This window comes from Mus caroli, unplaced genomic scaffold (assembly GCF_978045245.1).
Source record: "Mus caroli unplaced genomic scaffold, Mus_caroli_1 scaffold_2, whole genome shotgun sequence".
NCBI lineage: Eukaryota > Metazoa > Chordata > Mammalia > Rodentia > Muridae > Mus > Mus caroli.
The window spans coordinates 21,758,981-21,786,471 of NW_028227257.1; the positions used below are offsets into that span (position 1 = coordinate 21,758,981).

The window sequence follows — 27,491 nt, forward strand, 5'->3', positions numbered from 1 at the left end:
GGAAATAGAATCAATAAAGAAAAAACAAAGTGAGGGAATTAAGAAAATAAAAAAATTGGGAATGTGAATAGAGTACAGAAGCTTCACCAACAGACTACAAAAGATGGAATAGAGACTCTGAGGTACTGAAGGTACAATAAAAGAAATGGATACACTGGGCAAAAGTAATATAAAATCCAAAAAACTCCTGACACAAAACACCTAGGAAATGCAGGACACTATAAAGAAACCCAACCCTAAGAATAATAAGAAGAGAAGAAAAAGAATAATTCAAGCTTAAAAGCCCAAAAAATATTTTCAACAAAATCATAGAAGAAAAACTGTCTAACCTAAAGAAGGAGACGCCTATAAATGTACCAGAAGCTTATAGAATACCAAATATATTGGACTGGAAAAGAAAGTCTCTACACCACATAATAATCAAAACACTAAACATATAGAACAAAGAAAGTATATAAAATGCTGCTAGAGAGAAAGGCCCAGTAACACATAAAATCAGGCCTATTAGAATTAACTGCACTTGACTTCTCAAAAGACTCAAAAAGCCAGAAGGGCCTGGACAGATGTGTTGTAGAGACCACAGATACCAGTCCAGATTATTATACCTAGCAAAACTTCCAATCGTCATAGATGGAGAATGAAAGATATTCTATGACAAAGCTGAATTTAGACAATATCTAACTACAAATCCAGCTCTACTGCAGGTACTAGAAGAAGGAAAACTCCAACCCAAGGAGTTAGTTTATTTCATGAGTATCTACACTCATGAAAACATGAACACATTCTCTCTCTCTCTCTCTCTCTCTCTCTCTCTCTCTCTCTCTCTCCTTCCCTTTCTTCCCCCCCTCCCCACTACTACCACCACTAACAATGACTATAATTGGTCACTAACATCTCTCAAAATCAATGGTCTCAATTCTCCAATTAAAGGACACAGGCTAATAGAATGGATGTGAAAATGGAATCTATCATTCTGTTGCATACAAGAAATACATCTTAGCCTCAAGGATAGATATAAAGGTTTGGAAGAAGATCTATCAAGCAATTGGACCTAAGAAAGCGAACTGGTGTAGCCATTTTTAATACCTAACAAAATAGACTTCAAACAAAAACTAATGAAAAGAGACAGAAAAGATACTATATACTCAAAGGGAAATTTCACCAAGATGACATTTCAATTCTTAACATCTATGCCCCAAACACAAGGATACCTACTTCTGTAAAAGAAACACTATGAAAGCTCAAGTTATACATTGACCCTCACATACTAATAGTGGCAGACTTCATTACTCCACTCTTACCAATGTACAGATCACCTACGCAAAAAATAAATGGAGAAATACAAACATAATGAAGTGAACAGGTATTTATAGAATATTCCACCCAAACACAAAAGAATATACCTTTGTTTCAGCACCTCATGGAACTTTCTCCAAAATTAATACTTGGATGCAAAGCAAATATCAATAGATACAAGGAAGTTGAAAGAGAGTTATTTCCTACCCAAATAAATCCTACCAAACCACCATGATTAAAGATGGATACCAACAACAGAAACAATAGAACGCTTACAAGTTCTAGAAACTGAACAACTCTATATTGAATAAAAAGTAGGACCAGATAGAAATAAAGAAATTAAAGACTTTCTAGAATTCCATAAAAATGAATATACAACATACCAAAGCTAAAAGGAAAGTTCATAGCAATAAGTGCTACATTAAAAGGAGAGATCTCATACTAGCAACTTAACAGCATATCTAAAGCTCTAGGACAAAACATAAGCACACCCAAGGAGTAGACAGCAAGAAATACTGAAACTGAGAGCTAAAATCAACAAAAGGAAAGCAAAGAGAAAAATACAAAGAATCAACGAAAGAGTTGGTTCTGAAAGAGATAGACAAACCCTTATCTAAATTAACTAAAAGAGGGAGAGAGAATATCCAAATCAACAAAAGGGAGACATAACAATAGACAGAGGAGATCCAGGTAATCATAAGGACATACTTTTAGAACCTTTACTCCACCAAACTGAAAAATCAAAGATTATTTTCTTGATAGATACCACTTACCAAAGTTAAATCAAGATCAGATCAACAATTTAAATAGCTCTATAACCTATAAGGAAATAGAAGCAGTCATTAAAAGTCTCCCAACCAAAATAAGCCCAGGGCAAGATGGTTTTAGGGCAGAACTGTACCAGACTTTCAAAGAGTTAATACCAATATTCTTCAAACTATTCCACAAAAGAGAAATAGAAGAAACATTGCCCAATTCATTTATCAGGCCACAGTTATGCTGATAGCCAAACTAAATAAAGATTCAACAAAGAAAGAGCATTATGTATCAATTCTCCTTATAAACATATATTTAAAAACACCCAATAAACTACTTGGAAACAAAATACAAGAACAGATCAAAAAAATTATCCTCCATGATGAAGTAGGCCTCATCCCACAGATGCAAGGATGGTTCAACATATAAAAATCAGTCAATGTAGCTGGGCATGGTGGAGCCCACCTTTAATCCCAGCACTTGGGAGGCAGAGGCAGGCGAATTTCTGAGTTCGAGGTCAGCTTGTTCTACAGAGTGAGTTCCAGGACAGCCAGGGCTACACAGAGAAACCCTGTCTTGAAAAAACACAAAAAACAAAAAACAAAAAAAAAACAAAAACAAAACAAAGAAACAAAAAAAAACCCAGTAACAACAAAAATCAGTCAATGAAATCCACCATATAAACAAACTGAAAGAAAGAAAGAAAGAGAGAGAGAGAGAGAGAAAGAAAGAAACCAAAACCACATGATCATCGCATTAGATGCTGAAAAAAACCTTCGAAAAAAATCCAACACTCCTACATGATAAACGTACTGGAGAGATTAGGAATACAAGGGACATATCTAAACATAATAAAGGTAATTTACAGCAAGCCTATAGCCAACAACAAGTTAAATGGAGAAAAACTCAAAGCAATTCCACTAAGGATAAGATAAGGCTGTGGTCAAGATGCATTGTATGAGAGAAGAATCTATTCTTAATAAAAAAATATGTAGATATATAGAACAGAAATATATTTAATAGAAAAGACCATTTTTCTATTAAAAATCTATTTTAAGAGATAACTGATCATTTAAACAAAAAGAAGACTCTCCAGTGGGATTTCCATCGTATTCTGACATCAAATATGTGACCGCAGCAGCAGGAAGGACAGAGAGAAATGCTCCAGTGGGTCCCACAGCACACTGAGAGGGCACGTGTGGGGTCCATCCTATTGTGGCAAACAGTCTTGCTGGGATTTGGGTATTCCATCCCATCCCCACACTCTCATTTAACCATAACCACCTCTTTTACACTGTCTCCAGCCACCCGGGGGGGGGGGGGGGTTGTTCCAGGGCTTCAGTATATACATTTGGTGGGAGAAGGGAGCAAGGCATCAGACAGCATACAACTTATTCCTGAACAGAGAGATGCTCAAAGATACCATGCTAACACTCATTAAGACGAAGCTGTGGTGTTACAATACTAGGAATCAAGTTTCAGATCAAAGAGCAATCCTAGCGATAGAGAAAGTAATTTCTTCATAGTAAAAGGGTCAGTTACACAAAAGAGCATAAACTCTGAAATGTTTTTTTTTAACTTTTTGTTTGTTTACTGGGAAAGGGCTTCTTTGTGTAGCTCTGGCAGTCCTAAAACTCGCTCTGTAGACAAGGCTGTCCTTAGAATCCAAATTCAGAGATCCATCTGCCTCTGCCTTTCGAGCACTGGGAATAAAACTGTGTGCCACCCCAACTGATGTCATCCCAGATGTTTAAGCACCTAAATGGCTTCAGAATGCGTGGAGCCAAAGCATACATAGATGAGAGGACAAAGGCCAACACCACGGTTTCACAGCCACCTCGCACTAACTACCACATTAGAAAACAACCTGTAAGTCACTGTCTTAGTCAGGGTTTCTATTCCTGCACAAACGTCATGACCAAGAAGCAAGTTGGGGAGGAAAGGGTTTATTTGGCTTACACTTCCATACTGCTGTTCATCACCAAAGGAATTCAGGACTGGAACTCAAGCAGGTCAGGAACAGGAGCTGATGCAGAGGCCGTGAAGGGATGTTCTTTACTGGCTTGCTTCCCCTGGCTTGCTCAGCCTGCTCTCTTATAGAACCAAGACTACCAGCCCAGAGATGGCACCACCCACAAGGGGCCTTTCCCCCTTGATCACTAATTGAGAAAATGCCTTACAGTTGGATCTCATGAAGGCATTTCCTCAACTGACACTCCTTTCTCTGTGATAACTCCAGCTGTGTCAAGTTGACACAAAACTAGCCAGTACAGTAACATGACACCAACTCTACCCCCTCCCACTGCAAAGCCCCAGCCCCGGGCGGGCAGCAGAGGCTCTTCAGATGCACAAGGAGGGCTTGGCAGCATGACCAACCTGGGCCCACACAAGGCTTTGTAGATTCAGAAAGGTTCCAGTCACATGAAGTGTGTTCTCAGACAGCATGAGGAAGCAGAAGTCAGTGAGGACAGACTGCTGGAAAAGAGGACAGACAGCTGGAAAAGAGAACAGACAGGTAGAAAAGCACCCAATATCTGAGAACTTTACAACACACTTCTAAGTACTTCATTTTGGATGAAATAAAAATGAAAACACATGACAGCAAGAGAGCAGCCGGCTGCCCTGACTCTTCACCGAGCAGGGATTTATAGCAGCACACACATTAGAAAATAACAGAGCCCTCAAATGAACAACCTCATATTTCTATCTTGAAAAGTCAAGAAATAAAGACCAAAGCAGAAATCTCCAACACAAAAAACCAGAAAAGGGGTAGAGAAAAATCATTAAACAAAGCTGGGTCTACAGACTTAAGGGAGAGAGAGGGTAAACTTGTACACAATAAGACTGTCAACAAACCAAAGTGATACATTTCTTGAAAGACAGGAGATACTCAAGTTACTCAGACAGAAACAGGTCACTGAAACAAATAAATCACCATCGGAATTAAGATTTTTCAAAAGATGACAGTGGAAAGGAAAAGGCAGAGCCCAGGGCAGAACACGATGCCTATACCACAGGCCTGGCAGGCCGGTGTCCATGAGGCTGTACTCATCATCACTGGCACAGTTTCCTACACCCAAGGGCAGAGGATGTGACGAGAACTGACCAGCAGAGAGATGTGGGGATGAGTCTGCATTCAGATACCCAATACTGCGAGTCATAAGGAAAAACAAATTTTAACTGTATGAGACAACCCCCGCCACACGCTGTGCAGACGTTAGCACGGCTCCACTAAAAGGCTGACCAAATGCTAATGGGAAACCAGGGCTCCTGGAGCTCACACAGTGCCATGGGATTCAAAATGGCATCATTTTGCAAGCAGTTTGACAGTGCTTTAAAAACCAAAGTACACACCAGTTATATGGTTCCACTCAGCTCCTTAGTATTGACCCAAGATCAATGAGAAATGCGTGTGCCTGAAGCCTTGCACAGTTATGTTCATTTTAGCTTTCCTCTCAAGGGCTACAAACAAGATACAAACAGAGCATCAGTAAGTGAGTCAACAGACTGTGGCTTAGTCATATGATAAAAATACTACTTGGTGGTGAAAAAGGAACAAGCTATTGATACACTGCAAGGATCAATCTCAAAACACATTACACGCTAAACTTGGTCAGATGAGCTGCCACACCCAGCAGAAAGCACATGCTATATGACTCCCTTTACACTGAATTCCATAAAATAAAATTTAATATATAGTGGCCAAAAAGCCAGTCAATTGTTACCTAGAAACAATGAGTCAGAGTGTACAGGGAAACTCAGGAGCGTGATAAAGGCAGATGTCATTATGCTGGTGGCAAGGATGTGAAGGGTGGTCCACACATGGAGGACGCAGCAAACAGACACCTCAATTATGCACAATTTACCCTGGGCTGAAGAACAACTATCGAGTCAGACAGAAGGGCTCAGACAGGTCTGCCACGATTTCTGGTCAGCTAATCCTCTCCTACCACGGCAGTCTCCATTTATGAAGTGGTACCGTCAGCCTGCAGGGCTGGGAAAGATTGCTCTGTGCCTGTGAAGCATTTGTCTGTTCTCAGAGAACAGGTGCAAACTATCGGGATCCATCTACGACACAACACTGGGATTTGGCTTGCAGGCGAGGAACAACAAGCCGGACGCATGCATGTACAGCTCAGAACACGGGCATCTTCAGCCCCACGGTGGCACAGCTGCCCACAGACTTGGCCCGAGGATCTTCTGCCTGATCCTAAGAGACTGGAGTTTAGAGAAGGCGCTAGCTCTTGGAACATGGTGAAGGATGGGACTGAAAATGCAGACTGGTTAAGACTGTTACATGACCATCAAGAACAAAACCACTGGACTGCAGGGAAAAGACCAGGGAATGAACACCCAGGGCCCAGGATGCCCTCTTTACCCATATACCTTGCCACAAGCCCTGTTCAGAATGGGACCTGCTGAGCCTCACTCTGCAAATGGCATGTCAACACCCTCTCTGTCACGTTCTTGAGAAAGGAAAACCTTCCTTAAAAACTCAGCAAAACCCAACCAAACAAGAATCAGTGATTCCTGGACGATGTGACTGTGTCCTTCTGTCTCTCTTTTTACCTGTACAGTTAATAACGGAGACGAGCTCACTCACTGTTTCTGCTACACAGCTCAGGCTGGGCTGAGCACATCTCTGGGGAGCACGGTGGTCTTCTCTCTAACTGGAACAGTGTTTACAACAGAAGCAATAAGCCTCACGTCAACATTTTCAAAGAAATTGACAATGTAATTCTCCCTGTCCTGGCAGCTTGGCAGTTCCTGAAGAGCACCGAACTGCTCACAGCCAAGGACACACTGGTATAAAGTGCCTGCTGGCGCTGCAAGGAAGACTGTTGGGAGCACAGGCTAAAATTAACCCACATCTATTGAAATTTTCTATTTGTAGCAAGCATCTCACTGGAGAGAGACATCTGTGGGGATGAAGGAGACAGCAGCTCCATCTCATTCAGGGCTTCTGGGGCAGTTACAGTGCCAATCTCCCTTCCTGCCCCATTCCAGACTGTGTGTAATTCTGCAGACTGGCACCTCTCAATTCCACAGTCCTTTTTAAAAAAAATGTCTTTCTTTTTCAAGACAGGGTTTCTTTGTTGTAGCCCTGTCTTGAAACTGGCTCTGTAGGCAAGGCTGGTCTCAAACTCACAGAGATCCACCTGCCTCTACCTCCAGAGTACTAGGATTAATGTTCTTAAACAGCACAATAAACTGCAGCTCCTTTGAGTTTTATCTTTTTTTCTTTTTCATTTTTTCTCTTTTTTGTGACAGGGTTTCTCTGTGCAGCTCTGGATGCTCTGGAACTCACTCTGTATACCTTGTAGTTCAAGGCTGACCTTGAACTCAGGGTCTCTCTGACTCCCTAGTGCTGAGATTAAAGACATTCACTGCTACACCCAGTTTTAAAATTTATTTTCCACTCAACCACCTCTGACTATAAAAACATCAGCTGGCTTTTGTCTTTACCTCAATTCTTCTGCTGCCTACCAAAAGGCCACCGCCGCCACCTTCTCTCTGCTCATCCTACACTGTCTACATTGTTCTCAATTCTCAGACCAAGACAGAGGCCGGACATAGCACACCTCTATGTCAGAGCCACCTCTCCCTAAAGGTGTCATGCTAGGTACTGCCCAGAGCCTCTGTGTGTTCTGCTAACAGCTATGGGACCACATGGGAAATGGGTATTTTCCTTTCACTGTGGCTCCTACAGGACAGGACAGGATAGCTGCCTGCTGCTTCTATCGCAGCATGAGGCTCACTCTTCAATATGACCACAAAATCTTTGCTTCTTTTCCCAGACGTCGAGAGAAGCACAAATACATAAAAAGAACCCCTCCCTGCCATTGATTCTGTCATGTACTGTGAAATCCAGACATCTCAGGAGTGAGGGAAAGTCACCTGACCACTCAGCTGGCCCCTGGTGGTACAGAGGAAAAAGACAAAGGCCAGAAGAATAGAGCCCAGTCCCAAAACTGCTGAAGGCTGCCTTGAGCTGGAGCAGAAATGAGGCAGGGAATGCTACCCAAAACACAGCCCAGGAGGGCTCAGGAGGATGAAGGAAGACGGCTAAGAGTTCAAGGCTCAGAAGGGCCAAGGCACTGGCTCTATGGGTGCAGGTGGGGCCTGGAACAGCCTGGCACTTAGGTCTCCTTGAATTTGAGCTTCAGTATCACAAATACCCTACAGCCTGTTCTTTGCTCTTCATCTTCTAAAAATGTGGCCAGGAAACCTAGGACAAAACACTTCACTCCATTGTCTTTAAACAAGTCTCTCTCCTCTCTGCAGCCTATCTATGGGTTCAGGTAGAAATTCTGCATCAGTGGTTCTAAACAGTAAGAGCAGCCTCAGCTTTTCTGGCTCACACAGAGAAGATGAACTGAAAGCCACTGTACATCTATTGTTGGACAGGAGAAGATTGGGTTGCTGCTCTGAGAAGCTCACAATCCAAACTGGGTATGGTAGTATCCTTAAATGCCAGAACTTAGAAGGCAGAGGCAGGAAGATCTCTTGTGAGTTCCAGATTTTCAAGGACTACAGTCTCACAAAGAAAGCACCTCTAGTTCTGTTGAGACTCAGACAAACATGCTAGCCATCTTGTGGTGTATCTAACACAGCAAAGGTCTCCACATCTAGAATTTAAGAGAACAGAGGACTAGGGTGGGAGATGTGACAAGGGTAGAGGTTCAATAATAAACATCAAGTATTATCAGAGGAGATAATGAGATATTACAGCATCTAAAACAGTCTTGGTTGGAGCAAGAGAGAGAGAGAGAGAGAGAGAGAGAGAGAGAGAGAGAGAGAGAGAGAGAAGGATACAGAGACACAGAGACAGAGGCAGGAGGCAGAGTTGGCTCTGAGAGGGGCAGGCTCTGGCTCCCAAGCCCCTTGGAGCTCTTTAATTAGCCTCCTAGAACCTCAGCATTCCAGTCTGAATAATCCATATTTCTGGTTATTTATTCAGCTCCCCACTGCTACACATTACGGAGCCATATGCTGAAGGAATTCATCACGTCACGTCAGCGATCAGCCATCCAGACACTGGCAGTTCAGGCCTGGAAGAAGCTTGGGGGAAAGTCCCTGGAGAGGGAAGCTTTAAGGTTAGAAAACCCAGAAAGCCAAATGCTTTACACACTGTTTGCTTGGGACACGGCGGCCATTTCAATAAAGGCCAGGCAATTAGAAGGGTAAAAGACGAATGCTCTCAAGAAAGGAAAGCCAGAGTCACCTCAACAGCAAAGGCCTTGGAGTTCCCAGAACTCTCTAAAGAACAATTTTCGTTTAAAAGCAATTTATCAAAAGAAGATTTCCAATCAATCCAGAGTCTAGGATACACTGTGTAACAGCCATATTTCAGCTCTCCACAAACCTTTTAAAGAAAAGGAACTTTAGAGTTATGTACATTGATAATCTCCAAGTCATTTAGAACACAAACTGGTCATTGTAGACCTTGTCATGATAGTGGAAATGGCCGCAATGTTCCTTGTGTCCCTCAAGTAGTTACTGCCCTCTCATGACACTTATGTCACAGAATGACAAATACCACGTGAAGTTAAAAAGGAAACAATATGAAATGGTAGAATGTGGCAGGACTAAATGTTAAATCAAACAAACAAATAACTCCCACAAAAATAATAATAAATGATGATATAATAATAGTAATAATGACAATAAAACCAAGAAGACTCTATCTGCCCAAAGGTGGGCTACGCTTGGGTGACAGACTGGAGCATTTTAGCTTCTGGGAGGACTCGGCCTTGTTGGCTAGACACTTAACAAACACAGTAACTAAAAATATCCTAATAGAAAACATAACGAATACCCACAGTCTAAATTATGCTTAATAAATATACATTCAATTTGTATGACTCTTTCAGAGACATCTTCGTTCAGAGTTGTCACTGAATGTGACTAGAGGTTTTACGATAGCTGACCCTGGCTCAACTCCACGAATTCCATGATTAGAAAATTCCAAATGTGTTTGCAAGCAGCACCCAGAGCCTCTCAATTTCAAATGCTGTCCCTTAGTGGTACTCCATTCTGGTCACCTCCTCAGGAACTCTCTTTTCCTTCCCAGCCACATTTCTCAATAAAACACCCAAACAAGCCATTTCTCCACTTTATTTCCAACTGTAAGATTCTTTGGACTAACTGAGAAGCTGAAGCAGTGTTGTCTTTAGAGAGTAGAGCAGAACAAAAAAGATACACTAAAGGAAGTATAAGCCCACAGTTGTAGAAGCATCCTTCATACTTCATATTCCCTGTGCTTAGGCACACGGCACACACAGAATTCATGACTGGATGAATAAATATGAATATTTTGCTGTCAACGGCAGGAATATAGACAGAGAGATCTACGGAGCATACAGATTTAGAGATGAACAAGCCCAAATGCTTAGCTTTCTCCAAAACCAACACAATAAAAGAAACAAGGACATGATCCTCAGGGCAGTGGCCGCGTCACCAACTGACACCCGGCATACAAACGAGGCACTGCTTTATGTGCCAGCCCACCCTTCACGAAAGCTCAGACACATCCCCAAATGAACACTGTCTGGATGAGTGGGAAACTCAAGGGATTAAAGGACCACAGCTACGCATCCTAAAGTCAGGCTAGCAGTGCCGGGCAGACAGACAGGCACAGTGAGGACTGGGACAAACCTGAGCATGAGGTTCATGAGCTGCAGCCCCTCGCCCTTCAGGAAGCGCTCTCGATTAGAGCTGAGCATTAAGCAGGAGCAGAGTGCATCGAACAGGTTCTCCATCATCTCCTGCTCCTCAGCGGTGCTGGGGTTGTGTCTTTTAAATACCTGCCAAGGAGAGTAGAACGGAGCCATTAAAAAATGCTGTTCCATCAGCCAGCACCCTACAGTTTCCAAAGCCCACCAAGGAAAGCGAACTCTACTAATGAAGCTCTCACCAGTTTCCAGCTTAGAGAAACTGAGTTTTCTAGGTGTGGGCACTAAATAAAGATATACAAGTTCACATAAAAACACTGAGTGAAGCACTGGGCCGAGAATGACTGACAGCTTCAAGGCAGCAGGTCAGCCAAACAAGATAGCACACCTCAGCCCTTGGCCGCTGTGAAAAACAGAAAGAGACAAGACCATACTGGACACACACAGTGAAACTGAGAGGGAACATGTCTGAAACCACAGCTGAGCTCCAAAACCAACTCTGGCAGAAAGCCCTACAGCCTTGTCCCTGCTCCGTCCAACCCCACTTCACCCCCTTTCTAAGGTGCCCGCAACCCAGAGTAGCCGATCCTATCTCAAGTGAAGAGGTGCTTCTTCACAGCAGGGCTGCTGCATTCCCCTCACTCAATAGCAGGGGCTCCAAGTCCCAGGCATGCATCTGGGCAGCTGTGCATGTCAGCGCTGAGCACGGGTTGGGAGAGCCCCTGAGCCAGCTGGGCAGGCGGCCCCATAGGGGGCTGCAATCAGTGACTGCACAGCACTTCATGGGAACCGCAAACAGCTTCCCACCACAAAGCTCTATTTTTAGGGTGGAGGCCAAGTCACTCAGCGGCTGGCACGGCAGGAAAGCTGTATGCAAACTGCCATCTCAGACACTCAACACTCTTCAGCCTGTATCCAAATGATCTATTTTCAGTGCTGTTTTGGAGTAGCACAGATAAGGTTTGTGAGAAGGAATCCTGATGGCACTTCCAGACTGCTAGCAGGATAACATTTCAACTGGATTTACACTGCTTTCATCCAGCAAATGGCAGTTTCCGCCTTCCCACTCCTGCCTGCAGTGCCACAACCATCCCTACTGTCCCGACCACCATGGACTCCTGTGCCATGGAGCTGGAAACCGCTCTCCTTGTGCTCCCCTGGAACCTCAGTGAGCAGACAGACTCTTCTACGGAAGGACCAAAGGGGAAGGAGCTGAACCATGCTGGGAGCAAGAAAGGAACACAACTGGCTCTTCCTGGCTGGGGGACAGAGGAGAGCTCCCTACTTTTGGATCAGCAGTTGGGAAGGGCTGCGCCAGATTCACCATGACACTTGATCAGAAAGGGCCAGAGAGTAAGAAAAAAAGGTAAGCCCTGTGCTCCAGTGTGACCTCCAACCTGCCTTGGTCCCCATGTGGCTGCTCCTTACTTCCACCTCCCACCGAGAGCAGGCCATGGACACGGAGGCACACAGGAACAGGTACTCACGGATAACTGCTGAAGAAGTACATCGATGCCATCCAGCTCTCCCAGCAATTCCCTGTTTTCTAAAAGAAGGAAAATAAAGGGAGAAAAAAAAAATGAAGCCAACTGTCAGATTTTACAGCCGTCTACCACTGATCCGTCAGCTAACAAAATCAATACAGCTTGACAGAGTACAAAAGCTGCACGGAGATCGAGCAGAGAACCCAGGTGATGCCAAAGGCAAGTTCACCAGCTCTGAGACTGAGTGTGGCTCCCAGCCTGGCCTGTCTCTGTGAGGGCGCTCACCGTCATTGTCCTGGAGGAGGATGGCCAGCACTTCGCTACAGTACAGCTTGTTGGCATCGAAGGGCATCTTGGCCTGTGGGAAACAGAAATGAGAGAGCCATTAAGGAATCTTGCTCCCTTTCCAGGGCAAACTGTTTACCCACCAGATACAAGGAGGTTAAAGGAAAGGCAGGTTAGGGGGACTAGATACATGTTCTCAATGCTAAATAACAAAGGGACAGAGTAGCCCTACCTAGTGCGTGAATGTAACCTCCACAGAGCATAACTTGTGCCCATATTTTAAGTCTAAGACTGTGTGTCCCCAAGGCAAGTAAGAGAAAGTTTTGAGCTTATAAGATTAAAACATATGAAACTCCAATTTACAAGTTACAACCAGAAAATGAGGCTGTAAATTAGCTGATACATGATCAGAGAAGTTGAAAAGAAAGCAAGTTCTTGTTGAGATTAGCTAAAAATATTTATAACGAAGTAGCTCCTTTTGGAATTTTTTTAATGTTTAAAATTTAATTTGAACCCATAAACCTATCTGCTTGTAGGCCATAATCTGCCTACTATTTAAAAAGGAAACCACATTAAATATGCAAAAATGTGTTAATATTTTAATACCTAAATTACTACCCACAATTCTTCCCTTGCTGTGTGCTCTGCAGCTCACAGCCGCAGAGGGGACACGTCCACTGCAGAGACCATCTTTCATGGCTGCCCAGTTACTCCAGCTGCAAGACTTTAACATGGCACCATCAGTGGCACCGTGCAAACCTCGCTGATGTTTTTACCTATGAGAGCCAGGTCCTTGAGATACAGGCACACAGACAATGGCTTTAATCAGCACAACTCCTACTTTGTATCTAGGTTTTTGAAATGACAAATAATTTCTGTAGCTGCAGAGGACAGGGCAAGTGTTCATACTGAAGCTGGCACCTCCATCACCCCGCACCATTCACAGAGCTGTTTGGACATTGATTTTGTACTTAAGGAGGAAGAGCGGTAGCATCTAATCAAGAAACAGCCAGTGCTGGTTCAGTTTCTGTGCACGTCTTCTTCATCAAGCCCAAGTGCACCTCACAGGGTTTTAGGAGGGAGCTGCATCTGACCCATCTCGGGTTAAAAGACCCATAAGTGCAAGGCTGTATACACACTGGCTGTACTGCATGCTCCCTGGGCAAGCTGGAGGCCTGATTTCAAGAAATCTGTATAACAGCCAGAGCTTAACTACAGTCTATGGTATATTTTGCCTGAAGAAAAGTGGTTTTATAAACTCAAAACACAGGGATAGAAAGCCAGGCAGTGGACATCAGTCAGGAGCAAGGGTTCTTCAACCATTAAAGAGCTTACTCAAGTTACTTAAGCCCCCACTGTTGTGATTAGATTTAAATGATTTTAGCCACATAACTTTACATGTAGCTTTTCAAAAGCCAGGATATTTTGAAACAGGGTACTCTAAAATAAAGGAAGGCCAACGACGACACTGGGCCACCACATCAATGTCTTTCTGAACTGAAGGAAGGCCAAATGACAATGGCTACTGTGATAATGGTCTTTCTGGGCTTCCATGCCTCTTGTCTTTTAAGGAACTTCATAGACTTCTGTATCCAAGTTAAAAGGGAGTCTTTCTCTTCCTTTCGATAACTAATTATTGGCTACCTGCTATATGTAAGATAGAGAATTGTGGACCACAACAAAGAGAGGTAAATTAAAGCTGAACCCTGTTGACCATTATGGAACTTGCTATGCTACCTATGTGCCACAAAGTCTGGTGTTCCCAAATTGAGCTGAGGAAGTTGGGTTGGCAGATTGAATTCACCACAGGCTATGTTGAGATTTCCAGGGACAAGTTGGTGACACTTGACAGCTGTGGAGTACTGCACACACAGATCAAGGTCCCTTCTTCTAATGACATCATACATTTGTGAGCTAGGTTTGGTAGTTGCTATATGAAAATGTGTTAGGATTAGATGAGGAGCGACACTCCATTAGTAGTGACTGGAGTGCTCAAGATGAAATCAGTGATGCTTTCTTCTAATTTATGTGTGTTTTCCCTTCAAATAGCTATTGGATTCCTAGAATACACACACACACACATACACACACACACACACACAACCCCTTGTATCTAACTACCTAATAAACCATCATAGTAAAAACAAAATTACTGAGACAACATCACCAAGAACCAGCAACAAGATCTATAACCCAAGTAAAGTTCTATTTCTCTATCTGTAAAATGGAAATTAAAACATAATACTTCTGGATAGCAGCTAGAGGTACTTGCTGTGATGTCTGACAATCTGATTTTGATCCCTGGTACCCATATGGTGGAGGGAGAGAAATGACTCCAGTAAGTAGTCCTCTGACCTCTAAATGCAGACCACAGTGTACACATGCATATACTAAATAAACAGACATATATAATACATTCTATTTAAAAAAAAAGAAAAACCCTTCTTTCTTTAGAGAGTTACCATGGGACTCATGCAGGGCAACAGGAAAGCCTCCAAGGCCCAGTGTGGACCGAGGCTTCTGGACTGGGTCAGAATGTGTGAGTTAAGAGTCTCAGCTCTAACCACTCACTTTGATGGGCTCTGGGTCAAATGACTCTGCTCTCCTAACCCAAGGTCTCCTGTGTGGCTATGTCTTCCTTCTGAGGTGGCTGCACTCCATGAACTGTGCTGAATCAGCATTCCTAACAGGCCCCAGCACCTGAGTCCTCTCTCCTGAGGACTTCTGGGTGCTCAGATCTCCAAATCCTGCTTGGCCACAAGAAGGAATTTCCAGTTTTCCAAAGTGAAAACTAAAAGAAAAAAAATCATCTGTTTCTTAAACAGAAGTTCTCTTGTTGACAAATTGGCACAAAGGAGAACTCTAATCAGCAAGCTAAGATGTCTAGACATGACAGCTCCCAGCCCTGAGCTGTGCGAGGTAGCTTGGCAAGAGGAGGCTGCTTTGGAGAGCCAGGCCCAGCTTATTGGCCCTCCTGTCCACTTCATCCAGCTTCTCCTTATCTGAACCTGGGACAGCTGCATGCTATCGGCAGAGCTATTACGAGGATTAGAATACACAGGCAAGGGTGTGGACAAGCACCTCACACGTTAATATATGAAAGCAGTGTCGGCTCGGGGAAGCAGGAGATGATGGCAGCAATGTCACTTGAAGCAGGTGGGTGACTAACCCTTCATGTCTAGTCAAAGATAAAACATACCAAGGAAACTTAATTCCTGTTTGATTATCAGCCAGAGATTGCACAATACAAACTGCCAAATAACAAAGACATTTAATCCGAATGAGGAAAAAGAATTCACAGGGCAGAGGCTGTCTCTTAGCTACTACAATGTACACCAGAGGGATTTGAGCTGGCAGGGTTCTGCCATCCAGGAGCCTGGTGATCCTACATCTTTCAGCTGTCAGAGTAATTGCAGAGTCAAGCACAGGTTTGTACTCAGCATGGATTAGCCTTGAATAAAATTAAACTTCACCTTCTTGGGAGCTGCTGCTTTTTTGGAAAGTAGAAAACAATTATGCTACCACCCGCACGGCCAGAGGGTAGAGGTTGTATCTACAGCTCACCTGAACAAAGGTGGGGGTGGGGCACACACACATCACCAGCCCCTTACAACTGTCAAAGCGAACTCCTGTCACCCGAAGCTGAAGATCTTGCATCAACCAGCCATACTGGCCGCTTAACTGGCCAGGTGTGAATTAATTAGCTCATGGGGAATGTGGCAACGGTTTCTTAAATGTTGTTTTAACAGGAAACTCAGTGGGAATCCTAATTTCATTTTTTTAGAAAACTTCTGGTTTTGATGCTATTTTCAATAGTATATGGCATCCTGACATTTGTAGGCCCCACGTTTAAAAAAAACAAAAAACAAAAAATGAAAAAAACGAACAAGAAAGTGATTTATGATACAGTATCTCTCCTGCTAGCGAGACATTTATCTGTTCACTTGCTAATCTCTACCATTCTCTGCAATGGGTCTTAGTCTCATTAGGAAAAATTAGTAAGGTTTCATTTGTTGGATGAGAAAAAGCCCATTACTGTTGCTACATGTTGCTGGGCTTCCAGCATGAAACGGTGTAAGCTGTATCTAACGTGCCTGCCATCCATTGGCCCCTTACTGAGAATTACTGAAGGATCCCTAAATAAAAATGGATCATCAGTCAAAATGGAGGGTTTAATCCAGCAACCTCGACTCTAGAATTTCAGCTCTGAGACTTTCTCTTCCATCACACACCATGAGGGCTCCCTAAAACATGAGGCTCAGCCCTAGTTTTGAAGATTAAGTACACCTAGGGGGATCTGAGAACCTGCAGGAACCACAAAAGAAAGATAGGGTGGGCTGGCTGGGGAAGCTTGTGAGGATATACAAGACAGAGAGAGCCAGGCCCAGGCCTCCACTCAGGATATCCAGGCTGAGGGAAACAGTTTGTTCAGGAGGTTGGCTGTTCCATGAGATCTCCTCTCCTTGCTGGATGAAGAAAGCTGTCCCAGCAGAGCTGTAATCCAGATTGGCTAACTCCCAGAAGAATTCCTTTAGGAAAAACCTGAAGGGGGCTGGGTTGCAGAACCAGAACTGCTCACGGGATGGAGGCGGAGCGGCACTGCGGGAAGGCCCTTGAGAACTCTTCTGGGCTGTGAGGCAAGCCCAGCTCCAGCTCTACCTGTATAGGTTTGGGCAAGTCACTTAGCACCTATAGGTCTTGACTTAGCTATTTCTCCACAATAGAACTTACACGCTTGCCTTCAGAATAATTCTAAGAATGATTCAGGCTGTGTGAAAGAGTAGGGACTCAGGCTGTCCCACAGTGGTGTGTATATAAAACACAGGAGGAAAAAGTACTGTGCTTGGTGGAGACAGGGACATAAGCAAAACAGAGACAAGCAAAGGTGCTACGCAGCAGGTAACAGGGCTAGCGTTTCAGAACTGAGAAATGAAGAGACCAGACTGAGGCAGGGAAGTCGCCTTAAAGCAGGTCGGGAGGTGGGCACTGAAGAAGAAGTAGCTATCCCCCTGTATCAGTCTGTAGGTAAGACCAGAAAAGAGGGTTCACTTTCTAGAGCCCAGTGGACCTTAGTGAGCAGCACACACTGACGCACAGGAGGAATCTCTAGAATATGTTAGCAGTGGGCCCTGAGATGGTGAACGTGCTGGTTAGTCGTGTGTCTACTTGACACTGGCAGAGTCATAGGAGAGGAGGGAGCCTCAGTTGAGAACAGTTTATCTTCTATAAGATCAGGCTGTGTGGGCAAGCCTTGGGCATTTTCTTCATCAATGATTGAAAATGGAAGGCCCAGCCAATTGTGGCCATCCTTAAGCTGGTGTTCCTGGGTTCTATAAGAAAGCAGGCTGAACAAGGCATGAGGAGCAGGGCAGTAAGCAGCACTCCTCCATGGCCTCTGCATCAGCTCCTGCCTCCAGGTTCCTGCCCTGTCTTGAGGTTCCTGAGCTCCTGTCCTGACTTCCTTCAGTCATGAACTGTGGTGCGGAAGTGTGAGACACATAAACCCTTTCCTCCCCAGCTTACTTTTGGTCATGGTGTTTTCACCAGTGACCCTCGCTGGGACCTCTAAGGCTGATGTTGGTGAAAAATCAACACGCACTTGCTTGGGCTGGAGACCCAGAACAAAGCATATCCAAGAGTCCTGGCTTCCTTCTTGCTGCCTTGCTCTTTAGCTTAGCTTGCTTTTGTGACTGATCCATGCAGCACAGAGTTTTTACTTGATCCCCAGTAAAATAACCAAATACCAATTTAAAGTTTAAATACTGGAAACCTTGAAAATGGTTAAAGATTGCAACAAGGCTCTTCCTGTCCTGAGGATTATACAAATTTCTGTGCCCTATGGCGAAACTCAATAATAGCTTGCTAAAATAGCAAATGGAACCCAGACTAAACACCCAAAGGTCTCAATTCCTCTTATAGAACCAACTCCAAAAAAAGAAAGAATGAACGAGAGCTAGAGAGAGAGGCAGAGACAGAGAGACAGAGACTGAGCAAGAGAATGCTGTTATGGCTAATTTAAGCACCTTTTAAAGGACAGAGGAGTTTTAAAGAATGAGCCTCAAATTCATTATTAAGTCCCAAGGACCTAAAAACCCTATCCTGACTTCACAAAGACCAAGACTATTAGATTATTTTCTGTCTGTTAAGGTTGGGTCTACAAATTCCACCAGTAACCCCAATTCTTGTTATCCTTTCCTCTACCCCTCACTCCCTAAGTGTTTCAATGAGGATGGAAACACAAACTCAGTGCTGAGAAGTAGGTGGGGAAGGAACTGTACGCTGAACAAGTGCAGCTTAAGGCCAAAGACCACCTGGACTCAGAAGTCCAAAGGAAGATGCCAAGATGGCAGCAGATAAACCAGCTACCTGCTGGATATAGGCCCAAGTGGGAAAAGGAAAGGGCTTACAAGGGCTCAGTGCACTGGGCTCTGCCTGGCAAATATGTCTATCTCTACTGATAGCACTACTGGGCAGAGGATCCCCTGATGTGTGTGTGTGTGCATGTCTGTCTATCTTATGGGGTTACATAAGCAGAGTTGGAGAAGACCTAGACTGTCTGGCTGTCTTCCCCTTAGGCCTGCCAAGACAAGGAATGTGAACCTGACCCGACACAGCCCAGACATTCCAGATAAGCCATGACTACTTTAAGAGTCATTCCTCCTTAAAGAAACATCTTCTCTTGCTAGTGAGGACCTCCATAGTAGCCTTCCTATTACACAGTTGGTCAAGCTAATGGCTTTTCCCTTCCTTTCTTATTTACTTGATGGGACAGCACTAATTGTTAAAAACATGATGACTCTGTGCTAAGAAAGAGAATGATGGATACAACAGAAATAAGGATAAAGGATACAAATATAAGGCTAAAAGAAATTAATACAAATAGCTGTCATTATTGTTGTTTTGAGACAGGCTCTTATACAGCCCAGGCTGGCCTGCTCCTTACTGTGTAGTAGAGGATGACTTTGAACTTCTGATCCTTCTGCCTCCACTTCCTAGGGCTGGGGCTACAGGTCCACTACTGGACCACTTCCCCAAGCCCATGAATGGCTACTAAGCAACTGGAAGCCAATACACATTCTTTGATTTAAAAATGTAAATTGAAGTACCCTAGCATCAATGTTCACTTCTAAGTGCACGAAAGCCTTAAGTATGTTGATGCCTGGTACTCCCGGGAGCAACAGGGGAGTGGCCAGCAGGGCAAACTTGACAGGTGACAATTCTATAACACCTGCCTCAAACGTTAATGCAAATACCCTGGGGCCTGAATGTTCCACTTGTAGGAGTTTAACACACAGATAAGCTAAGTGCACCAGAATAGTGTTTGGATGTGATACTCACTATAAACTGCTTATAACAGTCAAAATTAAAACTGAGAGCCCGGCAAAGGATGTAGCTCAGTTGTTAGGGTGATGGCTGAGCATGTACAAGGCCATGGGTTCAATCCCCACTCCTGCATAAATTGGGCAGGGAGGCACACACATGTAATCCCAGTACATGGAAAGGAGAGGCAAGAAGATCAGAAGTTCAAAGTTTCCTGAACAAGTCAGCCTGAACTACATGAATCTCTATTTCAAAATAATAATAATAATAATAATAAAAATATTGGTACTCCTGTCCAATGGAACACTAGGCTATCATTAGTTCAGTGAGAAACAACTTGCATAAGAAAACATTATGTAATTCTTTTTATGTCAACATACAACACTAGCTCCTATATATGTTCAGAAATTTTCTAAAAGAATATATATGATATTGTTAACAACAGATGCTTTTTAAAAGTAGAACTCAAAAAGATTATTGGGGATGGAGACAAGCAACAAAAGGGCCAGAAACTTCCCAAACTAGACATATGGAGGTCCGATGATGTCTATCGACACCCTGGCACCAGCCACAGCCAGAGCAGAGACATATGGGTGGCAGGGCCACTGGCTCCCTTACCTTCAGTCTCTTCAACAGCCACTGCAGGAGTCCCTGCTGGGCAGCCTCTGTGCACATCTCCGGACGGAACTCGGCCATATTCTCCACAATAGCTGAAAGAGACAGACACCAGTCACCGGGGCGAGCATATCTCTGCTCCTATTCACATCAAGCCCGCTTCCCATGACAAGCACTTTAGCCTTTGTCCCACTTCCCTGGATTCTACTCAACAGACGCTGTTGTCACTTTTAGATTAACCAAGGAGCTGCTATGTTTTTTCCCCCTTTTTCTTCAAGTTATGTTACAAGTAGAAGTCATAACTGAAAATGATGGAATTCGCAGAAGAGATGAGGGATGGGTTTTTATGCTAATTGAGGTGACTCCAGAGCCGAGCACGCTGATGGGTGGAGAGCTGCCTAGCAAAGCACGCTCAGTCCCAGACTGGGTCTGCAGTTAGTCAGGCTACAGCAGGGTCCCCTAGGGCCAGGTAGTCTCTCTCTCTCTCTCTCTCTCTCTCTCTCTCTCTCTCTCTCTCTCTCACACACACACACACACACGCACGCACGCACGCACACACACACACACACACACACACACACATTGTGATTCATATGGAAATGAGGACACTGGCAGGGAGGTGATCTTCTTAATTGAGCACACTAACGCGTGCAGAGGGGAAAGGCCATGACGGCAGAGGTAGCTGCCAGGTATCGGGAAGCAAATAATTGGCCCTGCTATCTCCTACAACAGTCAAAGTGTGACTTAATAGGAAAATTAAAAGTTAGGAGGCAAAGGGAAAAACGCTATTACATGCTATGATATCAAGAAGAAGAGCATTAAAAAAACCACCACTGCCCTTACCACATCAAATGCTTTCTTTCCCTCCAGGGCCCCTCTGCTTCCTATCTTACAACAGGCCACTCTCACAAGGCAGACACTGTTCTGTGTTCCCAAAGCATAATATCCAGAGCGTGCTGCTGTGCCTGGATTCTGAAGGAGCAAGGGCCAAAGAAACCTTTGCTCTTTCACCCAAGCCAGGCTCCTCAAGAGCCACTGAAAGGAGATCGGGCAGTCATGAGGGAGGGAACACATACTGACAGTGAGCAGCAGAGGGACTCAAGAGACCACAGTCTCAATCAAGCACTTGTTCATTTTATCTTGTTCTGCTCATACTTAACATGATCACATAAGAAACAAAGCCACACTTCCTTCCATGGTTCACAGGGTCTTCCAAACTCTGGACAGACTCACTCCCTGATCTCACTGCCCCAACCCCACCTCCCGCCCTCATTTTCCAGAAGCACAGCCTCGCTCGCTCGACTTAGCCAAAGGCAGCCCACTGACTCCTCCACGGGCCAAGGGCCCCAGTCAGCTCCCCTGCAACACTCAAGGCCCTTGCTCTCAGTCCCTACGATGTTCTTCCTGACACTAATCATAGCTCCTGTCACTGGCACTCCTTCCTCTGTCCTGGGCTTCCCCATGAGAGAGAGCACCCTTGTATTAGCCATGCCTGACTCCTCCTGATCTGCCCTAGTTCTCAGTACTGTGTCTGAGAAACACCAGGCACCCAAGGAGTGGGAAGGAGGAGGCATGAATCTGAGTGTGGTAGGTGCCTGAGCAGAGACCAGGCAGATTTGCCAGAGCTGTGCTTTCCTACCACACCAGGGCCTTTTTATGAACAGCCAGCTAAGACTTTTGATAAGCTTTCCATGTTGCAAAATCCAGCATTAGGCTGACAGATGGCAATGCCAACTTCTGCCTCTGCACTAGAGCCAGCTCCCGACCGCAGGCTGTCGTGTTCCCCTCTCATACTCCCCGGGTGCCCATCTTCCCTCTTCTTTACAATAATCCACACTGAAGAGTCTAGCACTACAAGGGAGCTCTGCAGTAAGCACAGAGGGGCCGGGAGGGAAACTAATCTCATAGAAACTCCTGCTTCAGCTCAGCCCCTTCACTGCTGGGGCTCAGCTTGCAAAGATGCCACTGCTGGTTTAACACAATAGCAGCCAGGGAGGAAGCGGCCTGCCCAAAGGCATGACTTTAAATATGGCAACTGTGCGAAGGGAGAAGCTGGAGAGATTTGAGGGAGAAGGAAAGGACTGTAGAGGAATGCACTGAGATGAACGGGACTCAGGCAGCAGAATCGCTGGAAGTATTTTAACTCACTTAGCCAAGCCGTCTGTACCAAAGACAAGGAAACACTGGCTCTTTCAACACAAATGCCTTTCTGTAATGTCCACAGACGTGCAAACACCTGCAGCTCCACTGAAGGAAGGGGGTGACAGAAGCCGACACGACATCACCCACAAACTTAAAACGTTGCTTCCTAGGGCAGAAAGGGCCCCACAAGGATTTCATCTTAACTTTTGGAGGCAAAGGCTGCTAAGGAGAGGTGCTCATATTGCTTTTGCAAAGATCTGGGTTTGCTTTCCAGCACCTACATCAGAGGGTCCACCACTTTTAACTCCAGCACAGGAAATCCAACAAGGATCTCCTGGCCTCCACAGTGATGTGCAAACACTCCCCAACATACATATATACATAATTAGAAACAGTAAAATCTTAAAATAAAATTTAGGAGCCAGCATATTTTCTCTTGGATGGGTACCTACTTAGTGGATTTCAGCTTTTATTGCCTATATACCAAATCAAAGCTGTAGTTACATGAAATGCACATATGGATCTTCATTTTTAAAAGGCAGCTTTGGAGTATAGGGGGAAAAACCCAAAACCCATTTGGTTGTTGATTGGTGCCAGCCCCTCACCTAGGGTGTTGTGGACGCCATCAGCCTCCTCCCTCACAGACTCATCCAGGCGCTCCAGATTCTGTACCAACAATGCGACCACCTGCCCATCCACCTATGGGAATAGGAAGCAAAGGAAGAGAAGAACACATCACAGGTTAATCCCCAAATGTCCCCATTCCCCTAGTCACAGCTCTCCATTCAAATGAACAAACTGAGTGCAGAACTGGCAGCCTGCAGTGCTCTCTCAACCCATGGCCTCTTCAAGGCACCCCGAGGCAAGGAAGGGGTCTTAACGGCTTCCTAACCCCACGTTAGTCCTGATCCCGGCTGGGCAAGCCAGAGATAAGTGGCACAAAGGAAAAGGCAGGGTTACAAAGCTAGTGAATGCAAGGTTCTCATGGTCATCATCCCACCTCCCCTCCCCCAAGCTCTGCCTCAGCAGTACCTACACATGATGGAAAAACAGGGCACGAGGCATTGGGTAAAGCATGCTTCCAGCTCTTACTTGATTCACACCTTTTGAGGTAGGTACTGGACCCACAGTAGCTACAGAATACACACATCTGCCAAGGAGCGACACCAAAGTCAGGCTTCCTTCTAGGATCTTGAAGAGAGCCTTTCCTCCTTTACACTGCCATCTGTACAACAGGCTCTGGGGGACTGCCTGTGGGCAACCCCAGGGCATGCAGGGAAGGAAGGAGGGAAGGCAGCCCTGGTTTTCTCTCCTGGGGAAGAGACTCTTTAGCTAAGACAGCTGTGATCAGGCATCTAGGAAGACTGGAGAGCTGGGTACAGCCTCCCTCCCCCTTCCCACTGCCTTGCTTGCCTTACACAGGAAGTGAGGATAAAGAAGAATCAATCCTACAGCAATCGCAGGACAATGGGGGGGGGGGGGGGCCAGGGCGCACTACTTTTGGCTAAAGGAACAACTCAAAATGCCCACAATCAAGTTTGCATCGGGTTTTGTTCTCTGACCCTGGCTCACTTTAAGGTCTTGAACAACTCTGCACAAACCTGAGAAACTTACCTCACCAAATCAACTTATGCAGTCACTGTGTGCTCTCAGTCAGTGTTCCATCTACCCTGGCATAAAGCTCACAATTCTCACTCACAGAGCACAACAAAGGCTCACAGAAGTTAGGCAGCCTGGCCAGAGCCATAGAGCTGGGGCAGCAGTGAGCAGCTCTGCTACCTCAGTGAGAACAGAAAGACAGAGAGGAGGAAGAAGATCGCAGTGAACTGCACTCTACAGACCTGGTTTGACAGAGCCTAAGGGTGACAGGGAGGAGAAGACAAATACAGCCTCTGTTCTTTCTGGGACTTTCTGAGACTCAGGGGCAACATCTGGACATGAAGAAAATCTGGAATTAGTGGTCTGTCTGCACACCCAGTTGCTAGTCAGTGATGCTTTCTGAGCTCTCTCTAGTGCCTTGGGGAAGGGCTGGGGACGGAGCCCACTGGAGAGGAGCTGGTGCCAGAGCTGGAAGGGCTGCAACAGAAAATGAGCTGCTCTCCCCCTTCTCCCAGGGATACACAATCGTGCTCTCAAGTCTCACAGCCAATAAGAACATTAAAGTGTTTCCCTTAATAAACTGAATCATTTATGCATGGCAAAGAAAGCAGAAAACATCTGGGGGCACAGAGCATCCACAACTTAGTTTTTCCTAAACCACCCTAACTAACTCCCCTATCTCCCCCAATTCAGAAGTGGCAAACATCACAGCTCTGCTGGGCGGCACACGGCTTGTCACTGCTACAAACAAGACGGCATGGCCGGCTTTATCTGCATTATTTGTCTCTTCCCCTGATTCTTAGTTATGTTTGCCATCTCTGCTGTCTGGAAACTGGCAGGACGGTGGTGGTGAGCAGCACTTAGATCCTAGAGCCAAGTGGATACGGTTGGTGGGTGTCTGGCTGGAGGAAAGTCTTTTTTCTTGTTACAGAAATCTAACTTCCAACAGGCAGACTTTTTAAGCTTGCAAAGTGTGAAACTCAATGTTTAGTTGGGTTAGATACAATTTTATCTGATTGCAGGAGGGCCGAGAGCAGTCAAAATACATTTAGCTCAGAAAACCCTTAGGAAAGTATTTGTATTATGCATGGCTCTGGAGTCGGCTGGTAAGGCGTGCAAATTAGCATTCTGCCTACTTCCTCCAGCCTCCGGCCTACCTTCAATTTTCTGGATCTGTGACCAAGTCTGAAACTAAAAACAAATCCTGCGTGGGGATTAAAGCACCAGCCAGAGCAGCCCTGGCTTTGGAAATGAGGTCTCTCTGAGGCCTGGCAGTTTCTGATAAGTCTCTGGTTATTTCTGCTTGTTAGCAGGTCCCCAAACAGCAGGTCTCACTACGAGGAGGTTTGAGGGCATGATCAGACATCTTTTTCCACTTGACCAAAGAAGAAAGATATAAGAGAAAAGGAGGAAAGAGGGAAACAGGCAGATGAGAGGGTCTGAAGAGGATTCCTTTTCTACCCAGCCCACTCCATGACACTCAAGAGCTAGATTGGAGTTCTTCCACCCACAACTCGTTTCAGAAATGTCATGTTTAAAAAAATAACAAAATAACCCCCAAACATGTGGAAGGGATCTTGATCAAATAAGTTTGGAATGCCATAATACTAAAAGCAAGCCTACAGTCACCTCTTGAGATATGGGCCTCCATTCCTGCCCTCCCACTCCCCACCCACAGCTGCCTGTCGGTTGTTCTAAACATCTAGACAGACACTTGCCAATCACATGCCTACAGTCTGCCCATGCAGACGATTTCACAGAGGACTACAGGACGCAGAACCACTCCCCCACACCAAGTAGCTCCTCTCATTCTCCCTGGTGCCAAGCTCATTCTCACCTTGGTCTCTTCCCTGTCCTACACTGCTCTTGGCCATTTTGAATGGCTGGCTTCTTCTTGTACCCAGAACTCAGGCCTGTACTGGTTGGTTTTGTGTCAACTTGACACAAGCTGGAGTTATCACAGAAAAAGGAGCTTCAGGTGAGGAAATGCCTCCATGAGATCCAGGTATGGCATTTTCTCAATTAGTGATCAAGGGGTGGGGGTGGGGGGCCCATTGTGGGTGGTTCAATCCCTGGGCTGGTAGTCTTGGGTTCTATAAGAAAGCAAGCTGAGCAAGCCAGAGGAAGCAAGCCAGTAAGTAACATCCCTCTATGGCCTCTGCATCAGCTCCTGCTTCCTGACCTGCTTGAGTTCCAGTCCTGACTTCCTTTGGTGATAAACAGCAGTATGGAAAATGTGAGCTGAATAAACCCTTTCCTCCCCAACTTGCTTCTTGGTCATGATGTTCATGCAGGAATAGAAACCCTGACTAAGACAGGCCTTTCTAGAGAACCAGGTCTAACCAGACCTCCACACACTCAGCCATCCCATTTTCATCCCCTGCATGACCATGAGACACTGTGGTGGTTTATCGGTTTCTCCATTTCTTGTTTCACTCCCTGAGAGCAGAGACCCTATCAGCCATACTGGGAGCTACAAGCAGCCAGTTTCTAGGACCAAGAGGAAGTCAGCACGCAGTGAGCATCAAGTGAATGAAGACCTGGTGAGTTCTGCTTTGGTAACAAGCATCAGGAGACCCTCAGCTTGGCTGCACCTGAGCAGCACAAAGCAAGCAGCACATCAGACCAAGGCAGACCACGGCCTGCACTCAGGACTGGGCATCTGAGAAGGGCTGACTGAGGGCAAGGATGGGTGTGGAAGGGAGTCCCCAGGCTCTTTATATCAAAGGTACACTTGCTCCAGTCTACAGAAGATGCGGGTCTCAGGCAGCTTCACGCCTCAGCGGCTCTTTACCCTGCTCTGTATGACTCCTCCGCACAATCTGAAATTCTGTTGGCTTGGCCCCAGATCTGACCAGCCCTACTCTTCATCCCACAGAGTCTGCCTTCTCAACCTCCTGGCCTGTATCCTCATTGCTGTTTTCTTTAAACAAAGCCTCCATCTTTGGATGTCTTATTTAGACCGAAGCATCCAAATATTTAAAAATAATTACTGAAAATGCTTTCTGAAACATTTTCAAACTGAAAACTGTTCAACAAACATCCACAAACATGTCACCATGTGGTAGATGACGCTTCTCACCATCACCTGACATTTACAAACTGCTGGATCTCCACCAGTCCTGGAAAACAGCCAGCAAGTAGTGGGTGCCCTAAAGATCTCTAAATACGTATTGATGCCTCACAGGTACACTGTGGGACAAACATGTGAGACACAACACGGAAGGGAAAGCAACCTTCACAGGGCACACAGTGAGTGGCAGAGCTGCAGCCCTGACCAGTCCCCCAGTGGGACCACAACTTGGGAAAGACAAACTGG

The 27,491-nt window shown here is 45.2% G+C and overlaps 1 protein-coding gene across 1 annotated transcript in view; it reads right to left on the reverse strand.

Annotated features, from left to right (window-relative positions):
- Positions 1-27,491, reverse strand: part of Ctnnbl1 (catenin beta like 1) — a 158,884-nt gene that overhangs the window by 66,052 nt on the left and 65,341 nt on the right. Inside the window, exons 6-10 of the mRNA XM_085832700.1 lie at positions 23,179-23,272; positions 20,435-20,526; positions 12,497-12,569; positions 12,215-12,273; positions 10,711-10,859 (exon numbers count right to left, since the gene is read on the reverse strand). Of these exons, the coding sequence (XP_085688826.1) occupies positions 10,711-10,859; positions 12,215-12,273; positions 12,497-12,569; positions 20,435-20,526; positions 23,179-23,272 (467 nt within the window). The remainder of the gene's footprint in view (positions 1-10,710; positions 10,860-12,214; positions 12,274-12,496; positions 12,570-20,434; positions 20,527-23,178; positions 23,273-27,491) is intronic.